Source organism: Ctenocephalides felis, unplaced genomic scaffold (genome assembly GCF_003426905.1).
Source record: "Ctenocephalides felis isolate EL2017-DRISC unplaced genomic scaffold, ASM342690v1 CF-g0.4_SCAFFOLD_03571, whole genome shotgun sequence".
Lineage (NCBI taxonomy): Eukaryota > Metazoa > Arthropoda > Insecta > Siphonaptera > Pulicidae > Ctenocephalides > Ctenocephalides felis.
This window is the reverse complement of record NW_020539725.1, coordinates 8,180,431-8,192,127: the sequence shown is the minus strand read 5'-3', so window position 1 is coordinate 8,192,127 and position 11,697 is coordinate 8,180,431. Positions and strand designations below refer to the sequence as shown.

Below are 11,697 nucleotides of genomic sequence, written 5' to 3'. Positions count from 1 at the left end.
ATTTTTTTTTTTTTTTATTATTTTATTGGCTTATAAACTGTACATAGCCATATACGAAATTACATAATATCTACGCTATCTCTTACATATATATCATTGTTTTATGTATATTGCATTTATAATTTATATTATTACATTTGATGTAAATATAAAGAGCTCCATATAATCTTGTATCTGTCATCACTGTTATAAAATTAATTGGAAGGGAGATTTTTGTTTAATTATTTCCTCCCATAGTTTTTGTCTGCCCTTTTCCCAACGTTTACACTCCATGATGATGTGCTCTGCATCCGCCCTAGTCGCTTCGCCCAAGCAGTAGCAACTAGGATCGATATCGATCCCAATTCTGCTTAGGCAGAACGGAGCGTAAGAATGATTTAGTCTTAATCTACACAATGTTGTGTAAAACGGCCGACACTCCTTAAATCCGTCATACCATGGTTTGACTGGAATTTTTCCTTGTATCATACCATAAAATTTACCTTTAATTCTAATAGATAACTGAAAATCCAATTGCCAAATGTTCCGTATGTTTGCTCTGTTAAATCTTTTTATGTCTCTATAAGATATTCCATCCGCAGCAACAGTCCCTGTATTTATTGCATCTTTGGCGCCGTTATCCGCCGCTTCGTTGCCAGCTATCCCAATATGACTTCTTACCCATACAATGCGTAACTCCCAATTTTTTGATAATATCGCATGTATGTCATTTAGAGTATCTATCGTTAATAATGACGGGTCCTTTCCCAACGACAACATGCCCTCAAGAGCAGACCTGCTATCGCTGATTATTACCGATTTCTTCACATTATGTTCATCAATATACTTTACGCACCTATTAATAGCATACATTTCCGCTGTATATATCGACGCATCTTTATCTAGTTTATATTTTGTGAAGGAATTTGTCCCCTGATGGTAAAACACGCACCAACACCATCTGAATTCTTCGAACCATCTGTATAAAATCTATCATAGTCTTCAAATGTTTCATGTATACTTCCTTCGACCTCCATCCTACATTTATTGGTATCTCCGCTATAGTGCGCATTGGCGAAATCGATTTGAATTATATTTTTCAAATTAGAAGAAGTAACATCGTATTTGAAATGAAATCTTGAGGTTGCAGTCCAAGTTTGTAAGAGATTACATTTTTCTACCACTTCACGATACGCAGTTATTAGTATAGGCCTCTTCCTATTTCTCCAGTATGGGATGTTCAGTTCATTATTGATCTGATTCACATTCTTTAATACTACGTTGTTAAATTTCATTCTATCTATGATAAAGTTTGAAGCCAATAACCTCCTTCTCAAGTGTTAAAGGATATATGTTAGCTTCAACATATAACGCATTGATAGGCGTGGAACGCATGACCCCAAAAAAAGACTCAAAGCTTTGTTTTGAATTATGTCTAGTTTGCTAAGTACACTTTTGGATGCGTCGCCATATATGAACTACCATAATCCAACTTAGATAGTATTAATTGCTTATATATTCTAAGAGAATCTTGATATCAGCACCATAATTTATGTGATTAAGAAACCTGAGAATATTCAGTGCTTCTTCACATTTAGAGACTAGTAATCAATGTGTGGTTTCCACTTTAATTTGTCCTCAATAAGTAGCCCGAGGCATCTAATTGTAGGTTCAACCTTCAGAACCGCAGAATCAATTTAGGTGTACAATTACAATTTGGACCACGTAAAATGAAAGAAGGACTACCTCAAGGATCCGTTCTTAGTCCGCTATTATTCAAATATATATACCTGCAAGTTACAAAACCGAGCTAGATCTGGAAGTCAAAATTATGCATATGCAGACGATATTATACTTCTACATAAGGCTCATACTTTGAATGAGGCTATTGATAAAAAGAATATACAATGCACTCTTCCATAACTGGTGCACATCGTTAGGGTTTGTTTTGTCAGAAAAATAAAAGTACAATAAGCCTCTTTACAAGACATAGGAAGTCTATAATTCCAGACTATATCAGCATAAGCAATTATTTTAATTTTAATAAGAGATTTCCATTAATTAACATACATACAACTGTATCTCATTTACATTAATTTTTGTTAATTGGGTGGATGCAGGGTGTAGTTTAATTACTTTCTTGACTAAATCTTTATTTACATTTGATGCCAATAAATTTGTATCATGCAGCTCCTGAAACACTGAATCAAACGCACAAACAAATTTTAAAACATCTGTACAGAATTAACATTTTTCACCAGGATGGGTGTTAATGTTATTATTACTATTTTGCAAAATAAATTGAACATATTGTAATATTTCAGTTTTGGATATGGCCCGTCATGTTCCTTTGTACTTAGCAGTATTACAATTACTTAGAGCGTTTGCTCAAAGTAATCAATTAGCAATGCTTCTAATACCAACTTTAAACACTGAGGATACTACACCAATTTCCTGTTTGCTAAGCACTATGAAACAATGTGTTGACACATATGCTATGAGACTTAAGTAAGTGATACAATATTATTAACTTTCACAAGTTTATGTTATTATTCTTACTATTTTACTTCACAAGTTCTAAGAATATAATTATCAATCAGAAATAAATAATTTATCTGGTATAGTAAAAATAAATTTTTGATATATCTTAATTCTTATTTCAGATCTAATAGTAGAGCAACAGGTAAAATTCCAAATCAAAAAAGCCATTCAAAATTGCATACTCAGCTTGATGAAGAAGATGAAGATGACGAAGGCTTAGCAACTCTCATACCAGAAATACAAGAAACGGCTTTATTAGTAGAGGTTTGTTTTATTATAAATACTTACTTGTTGCTTTGTCACATTGATTATGACTTTATGCAAATTGGTAAAACTTCAGTTACATAAAACTTTTAGTCTGGTACAATGCACTTCTTAATCAATTTTCATATTCAAGTTGTAATTTTTTAATTTTACATATTTGTATGTAAGCTTGAATTTGTTAGCGACTTCAAACATAAACACATTCCTACATTCATTAAAAATATTAATATTCATTTAAAGAAATGATAATATTTTCGATTTTTGCAATTTTCACTTAGGAAATTTTTAACGTTTATATGATATTTATTTCAAATTATTTTTTTATAATTTAGACTGCAATTCAACGATTGAAAGCTGAAGGTCAAAGTGATAATATAGCAAATTCAGAAAGTATATCTGGAATTTCCATAGAAAAGACAATTACATTATCCTTAGAAGAGAGATATTTGCAAGTTATGAAGAAATTGCAATTTGGTAACTATATTTTACATATATTTGTAGTTTATATATATATATATATAGATTATATTATATATATATATATATATATATATATATATATACATACATATATACATATTAAATGTCAGTAATTTTTTATGCAAAACTGTATCTTATTTGATATGATATGAATGACATTCTAATGGCATAATATATTTGAAATCCATAAGATTCTACATAAATTTAACAAAATATTTGTTGTAGACTTTATATTAACTAAACTATTCTAAAATATTACTGTTATTTATCCCATAAAAATTTGAGTATTTTATTATTTAAAATATGCTAACAACTTAATAAATATGTGATTTAATGATTTATGATTCACAGATACTTACGAAATGATGGTGGAAAATACTGGATCAATGTCTGGCGGAACTGGTTTTCGATTTACAGTCCCCTATCATTATGAAAATAGTGTTCGAGCTATGGGCTTCAGATGTTGTCATCCTGGGAGAGTTAAACGTTTGGCTCAAGAAGCAGTTACTTTGTCAACAAGTTTACCATTATCTTATAGTAGTTCTGTTTTTGTTCGCTGTGATACTGATCGTTTAGATGTTATGAAAGTGAATAAAATAACTAATTTCATAATATTTCATCAAATTAAAGGTAAAATAGAGTATTCAGTATGTAATTATTCTAGGTTTTAATAACTGGACCAGCTGAGACTCCATATGCCAATGGCTGTTTCGAATTTGATGTCTTTTTCCCACCGGATTATCCTGCTAGTCCTATGCATGTGCATTTAGAAACGACCGGTAGACAAAGTGTTCGTTTTAATCCCAATCTTTATAACGATGGAAAAGTCTGTCTGTCTGTGCTCAACACATGGCATGGGAGACCTGAAGAAAAATGGAATTCACAAACATCAAGTTTCTTACAGGTAATTTGTATTGATATGTACACAGCATGAATACATTTAGTGATGCAACCTAATATATAATAAAGCTAAGATTTGCATTTCTCCTACCTTTTTTTTATACTAATGTTCAAAATATATTAAAAAAGATTATTAATGTTTCAAAATAGAAATACAAAAATAATCAAACTCTTTAAATATATTAGGAGTGAGTATACATTTTTTTTAATAATCATTTGTTATGATAAGTTTGTTGTAATAAGTTCTTTTTGTTGAATTTGCGACATATTGATCATTTGACATTCATTAAAGCAATTTAAGATTAATATTTTTGTTTTCTGTTTGTATTTAATATTGAATTGATTAAAATTTGACTGCATTTTTATTTTCAGGTACTAGTATCAATACAATCTTTAATCCTTGTTCCGGAACCATACTTCAATGAACCAGGTTATGAGAGGTGCCGCGGTACCCCTAGCGGCGCAAATAGTTCTCGTGAATATAATGCCAACATATACCAAGCTTGTGTTCGATGGGCAATGCTTGAGCAATTAAGGCAACCTTGTGCATGTTTTAAAGATGTTATTCAAACACACTTTTGGATGAAAAGGCATGAAATAGCAATTCAGGTTGAAGGGTGGATATCAGAATTAGAATCTCAAAGTACTGAAAGGAGAACGGGAAGAGTGGCTTCATTAAATGCAGTCACACTAAAGGTATGTAGTTTATTTTGAATCTCCTACCCTTACTTACTTACGTATGAAAATTATACAACTATACATTGCCACTGAACAATTTTCCAAATAGCGCCATGTTGTGATATAACAAATCAGCATAGAATTATGTAAAAATTACTATATGGTGAACAGGTTTATCAGATTCATAATATAAGCCTGATTTATTACTTGATTGATTCATGATTGATTTATTACTTAAAGGACAGAATTATTGATAAATTGCATTGCAATGAATTGAATGGTTACGAACAACTAAGTTTTTTATTTGATTATATACATTAGATATTCTGAGATTTTAAAAATAACTGAAATATGTAAATGTTCATAGCATTTTTAATATTATGCAGCAGAAAAAGAAAACAAGAAAAAACCTACTTGGACCAACTCAAATCATACAAATATAATTTGATACCCCTTAACTTAAAATGACGAGCAGAGCCCGCGAGCGATTACTAGGCCAAAAGTGAATATTACGGGCATAGCCCGCGTACGATATTAGGGCCAGAGGCAAAAATTACGCTTTTCGGGCATGGCCCGGTATGGTAAACGCAAGTATTGCAAAATATTTAATCATACGAAACTATAAAACACAAAATTATTTTTATTTTTGTGATAAACCGTACACTATAAGGGAAAATAGTCACAAACGCCGCGCCAGCTTGAACAACTTTAATAAATACTTTTACTAAATTGTAAGTTAAGGGGTTAACTTTGCCAATATACTTGTTAAAGTGAAGCTTTTGGACATAAATTACTACTAAAAACAATATAAATAAACTCTTAAAACAGTTAAAATTAATGGGGGGGGGGGGAGCGCTAGAAAAAAAGAACCGGCCCTATATATATATATATATATATATATATATATATATATATATATATATACATATATATCTATATATATTTATATATATATATATATATATATATATATATATATATATATATATATATCGCACGTTCGTCAACCGTTGAACCGTGTCTCTGACACAATTACCTATCTCGGGAATCGGATTTCAAAAAATCCTACAACTGCTGCGAAACAAAACCATCTGCAAGTTCGGTGTTTGTAAGAACTGTGGCAAAATTTACCATGTGAGTTGTGCAACAAGAAAAGGTTTCAAATTCATTATTGGAATTTTGATACAGTGCTGTGACGTGAGCAGTGAAGTGTCAAGTGACAAAAATACTATAAACAACTTAAAGCAAACAATCATCGGCAAAAATACGACAATAGATGATTAGATGACAATAATAAAAGACAAGGAATACATAATTCAGCAGCTTAAAGAAAAAATTAAGATGCTTCAATTATTAAAGCCAAATGAAAAGAAAAAAGAGGTTTAGTCAGCTTCAACCAGTATTGATAGTAATACTGAGAAAGCAGCACCCAAGAAGCCTAAATATAAATCTACCAATAAAACAGTGCCAATGCTAATAAGGTCTTAAAGGAACAGGTGAGTGTCGCAGTAGCTACTGCTTCGAAGGAATTAGACAAGCGTAGAACTGAAACATTCCGAGATGCGGTTGCCAACACGAAATTACCTACTAAATCGACCCAAGCTGAACAATCAATTAAAGCAAATGACGATGGAAATTGGACTTTGGCCCAGAAAAAGAAGTCGCCGAAGCGTAAGAACAAAGCTATCGAAGGAACAAATGTGACCACTACTCTCGCGGGAGTAGTGAGGAAAGACTTCCTGCATGTTTCGCCTGGCACCGGAAACATCGACGGAATATTACTTAAATGAAAAAAACTTCAAAAATATTGAATGTGAGAAATGGCATCAAAACATCCCGAAACATTATGCCTCTTTCAAGGTCTCCATTGCGGAGAGCGAATTGGAAAAAATAAAATCTTCGGATGTTTGGCCAAAAAGAGTCTTTGTGGACCGTTTTTTATTCAATCTGGGAGAAAAAGCAAAGAAAAATTGTCAAACTGGATCAACATAATGTTCTTGAGTATTCAATGTTTATCCAATAAAACAGAGGCATTAACAATGGTCGTCCATGACAATAAAATAAACATTATTTGTCTATGTTGTGAGCATTGGCTTGGCAACGACCAAATCGACCTGTATAGCATACGTGATTTTCGGCTAGTCAAAATATGCACGTAGGGAGGTGTTATTTACTGCCGGAAAGAGATAGAATGTTTGGAGTTAAATTACATAACATCACATTCCGATGAGCTGACGTGCGAAATGGCCGCATGCCATATAAAACAATGAAAAACGGTTGTAATATCGATGTGAGACTGAGACCCAATGCGACTCTTGACACATTCTTGCAGAAAGTTGAGGAGACTTTACTGATTATATATGATAATTTTGACTTAAAAACAAACATCATCCTATGCGGCGATTTTAATGTTAACCTTATTGAAAAATCAAATGGAACAAATGCGTTGATCAATTTAATGTCTATGTTTGGGCTACAGCATTACTTAATGAAACCCACTCATATTAGTCTTACTTCAGGAACTTTCATTGATAACGCATTTACAAACGTCGATAAAATTAATTTTTCAGTAGATACCTTTCCAGCGGCGATCTCGGATCATGAAGCTCTGCTTATTCGTTTGAGAGTTGACCCTAATGAAAGTACATTCCGCACTGTAAGAAAGATCGGTGGTCTCTACATGGACAACTTTGTTAATCAAATTGGCCAAGTAGACTGGAAACTTTCGGTAACTATTTCGATAACTTTTTAGTTATATTTGAGAAGATAGCTTGAAATGCATTCCCTTGCAGTCTTATATATATAAACGAGTATCGATCAAACAAAAATGGAAACCAGCGCAGTCTCTAGAAGTCCTGAAATTGAAGAAAATGGCCGACTTAACATATGACGCATTTAAACAAATAAAAAGGGCTGATTATAAAGCTTTTTATGAAAATCTGAAAAAGCAATACATCCAAAAGATGGAGTATGAAAAAAAACAAACGAATATAAAAGACATCATACATTCTGATAACAAAATATCACAATTTGGATCATAATAAACTGGTGAAAATTTTACAGGTAACATAAGTCATGAGGCACCCAGTATTGAAGACTATATATTTTTTTCAAAAATGTAGCCATAAATGTAGTAAAAAATCTGCCCCAGCCAGAAATTGCAGCGAACGTCTATTTGACAAAGGTATTTGTGAAGGGCCAAAGTATATTTTTAAATCCAACTACCCCAGAGGACATTAATACAATGATTAAACGCTTGAAAAATAAAACGTCGTTTGATGCTTTTGGCATTAATATAAAAATGGTAAAATCTGTCGCACAGTACAATGCTGGACCGTTGTGCACATGATATTTTTTCCTCATTCCAGAGGATTTGAAGCTGGCAAGAGTAGTACCATTATATAAATCAGGAAATCGTCAATCAGCAGCAAACTACAAACCGATAGTCATACTGCCAATATTTTCGAAAATTACAGAAATGCTGTTAGCATTGAGAATTACAAGTTTTTACGATGTTAATAAATATTTTGTAAAAACTCAATTTGGATTTAAAAAGAAAATTAACACAATGGATGCTGTGCCAGACTTTTTGAACTTTATATCAAATTCACACTGGAAGATCATAAACACTGTGGTGCACTATTTTGCGATCTCAGCAAAGCTTTTGGATATATTTTTCAGGAAATTAGAATATTATGGATTTAGAGGCGTAGCCCTTTAATTTATGCAATCATACCTAAGTAACAGGTATCAGTTTGTGGAATGGAACAATAAACGAAGTGAAACGCAAGGGTTGCCCAAGGGAGTATTCTTGGGCCACTTCTTTTTATCATATTTGTGAATGATCTATCACCGAACATCAGCTGCCATATAACGCAGCTTGCAGATAATACATCATTGGCGGTTGCGGACGAGAACATCGCAAATATGAACGAAAAAATTCAGTATGCTCACAAGCAAGTTGAAAATTGGTTTTTAGCCAACAAAATTGTACTGAACAATAGAAAAACAGTCCATATTAACTTACTTCGAGTAGGAGACATAAGGAGCTGCATGGAGGGAAAAATAAATATTTGGGTCTCACTATACACAGTCTGCTAACCTGGGCGAAGCACATAGATTCGATATGCACTAAGCTCTCAAAATCAATATATGCCATCAGAAGAGTAAGATACATTATAAATGAGGAATGCGCCAGAGAGGCTTACTTTGCCATGTTTCACTCTGTGTTCTCATATGGAATATTGGTATGGGGACACTAGATGCCTACCTCCAAGATAATGGACTTACAGAAGAAGGCTGTAAGGCAGACCCTTGTTTACTAAATTTAGAATACTAACTGTTACCAGCAGGCGATTGCCCTCCATGCAGACAGAACAAACCATGTCCTGAGGAGTGACGTCCATGACACGCGGAACAGGAATGCTGTTGTACATCCAAAACTGAAGCTGAAATCCTCGCAAAGGAACAAGCTAGGTGTCGAGATCTACAACAAACTTCCCAATGAGTGGAAGAGTAAAAGCAGGAATAGTTTCAACGCTGTCTTTAAAAAACATCTTATCAATTAGGTTAATCCTAGAGTTGTTCATAAATATAATTTATATTATTTTAGTTATATTATAATATTGTGATAAAAATAATAATTGTATGGACTTAAATTGTACATCTTGAATTTGAATAAAGTATCTCTCTCTATGCGCATATATATATTATATATATATATATATATATATATATATATATATATATAATAAAATTAGAAAATATACCACAATTGCCCCTATTTTGAAGAATTTTTTTTTAGTAGACTTTTTAGTATTCCATTATTTTACAATTCTGATTTAATACGCAAACTGTTGATGGAGCTTGCCAACACGCTTTAGTATTGATTTAAAAAAATATATATTCATAGTTTAAAATGAAATATTAGAAAGTCTTCATATTTTATTCTTTCACTTATTGAAATTCTAAAATCATGGTTATTTTCTTTTTAGTGTTTGCTTATAATGCAAGAAATTAAATCCATATACCTCATGATTTTTATCATCATATATTTGTCATATATACTAGATACTATTGCAATTAGATATTAGATATTTTTAATTAATATTTGTGACCACAAACTGTTCATTTTATTCAATTCTCTAAACAACAAAGTTATTCATTATATAAAGGTCTAATAATGATTTTAGTTTGGTAAACTAAAACAACATTTGATTAATTTTTGTTCAATTTTTCAGCGCTATTATAAGTTACTAAGAGAGGAATTGTCTAAACTTCCTGTGCCCGAAGGAATGTGCGAATTAGACCAGCCGCCATTCAGTGCTGACACATCGCCAACAACTCCAACAGCACCTCAACTTCGACAGTTACTAAATACATTAAATCCAAATCAGCAAACAGACCCTTGGACATCTGGTGTTGCATACCATTCATCTTTGTCCGCTCAGCCTGACCTTGTGCAAGACGTACTAACAACTGAAGCAACAGATACAGATGTTGAAATGGAAAAAATTGTATCAGATGTTCTATGTGACTAGAGCTTGATTTGAGTTTATCATAGAAGTGTTAATGAAACTATATTTATTAATGGTTTTATATATGAATGGATCCAAAATAACAGGTGTTAGCCAAAGAGCATTTAGTTTCTCAGAATAGAATTGTTAATTTAGATTATCATTTGTACAGTTTCATGAGAAGTAATCACCATATGTTTATAAACAATTGGTTGTATCATTTATTTATATTCAGTAGAGATTCAAATAAAATGTATTATTTAATGTAATTATTACTAAGTAGTATTTTTTTAAGTCCTTCATAAATATGTAAAAAATAAAATCAAATAATGTGACGTTATATATATGAATACATAATATGTAAAGAATGAAATGAAATGATTATAACATTTTAATGACATGGGATTTTATTAAAAATTATAACCTCAATAATAATATATAAAAAGTTTGAAGTCGTTTTTACAAATTATGTTTTTGTTTCTTTGATGAAACCATTTATTTCTATGGTAATGATTAAAACATATATATTAACGGTATATTAACAGCAAAAATTTAGTTTATGCGCGGTTTGTAAGTATTGCTATTCGCGCGATTTTTTAATCTCACGTCATGATGGGTGTCTGATGCTTTACTATTTTTTCTTTTATCTTAACATCAGGCAATACGACGCACAGTGGATATCGGCAATAAAAAGTTATTTAAAATAATTAATGAAACAAATAAACTGGTTTACTTTAGTTATATGATTGACATTTTAAATAATTTATTTAATAATAACTAATAATTCATTTTCAATAATAAATTATAAATATTGACGTTACACCTGAATACATCAATGTTCAGTTTGTGCTTTCAAAATCTAAGATGGTGGCAATCAATTGTTTGTATAACTATTGTTGTTCGCGTTAGTGGTTAGATGGAACATGCAAAAGTGTTATGCGTTGAGATGTTATAAAATGTTATAAAACATAAAGCATCAAATGAGTAGTTGAGTTCTTTATTATTAATTTTAGCGCAATAACTGTGTCCAAGTATACCTATAATAACCTCAAATGGAGGGCAATAATGAAATCCCGTTAATCGCTTTAGCAGATGTCAAAGGTATGTTTTAGAACATACAAGATTTAGATTCAAGATAGATTCAGAACTATCAATGTCAAAACGTATGTTTAATTGCAGAAGAGTTAGAATTCGATCCATCTTTAAGTCAGGAGCAAAAAGATTTTTTTTTGAGTATATATCAAGATATTCGAAACGTTAAAACGGAAAGGTTACATTGTACTTCTTGTGATGTTCATTTGGGATCAAACACTTTAGGTATGCTGTTTATTTATCATTT

At 31.6% G+C, this 11,697-nt stretch overlaps 2 protein-coding genes across 2 annotated transcripts in view; one reads left to right on the top strand and one right to left on the bottom strand.

Annotated features, from left to right (window-relative positions):
* Positions 1-852, bottom strand: part of LOC113385550 (baculoviral IAP repeat-containing protein 6-like) — a 24,461-nt gene extending 23,609 nt beyond the window's left edge. The window contains exon 1 of the mRNA XM_026623402.1: positions 437-852. Within this exon, the coding sequence (XP_026479187.1) occupies positions 437-852 (416 nt within the window). The remainder of the gene's footprint in view (positions 1-436) is intronic.
* A 1,444-nt stretch (positions 853-2,296) lies between these two features.
* LOC113385549 (baculoviral IAP repeat-containing protein 6-like) lies at positions 2,297-10,590 on the top strand (the record flags this gene model as incomplete). Its single annotated transcript, XM_026623401.1, has 7 exons — positions 2,297-2,487; positions 2,643-2,784; positions 3,117-3,258; positions 3,616-3,851; positions 3,929-4,168; positions 4,537-4,860; positions 10,083-10,590. Coding segments are annotated over 7 exons (1,575 nt in total), but the record flags the coding sequence as incomplete, so codon positions are not given.
* Positions 10,591-11,697: the final 1,107 nt, after the last annotated feature.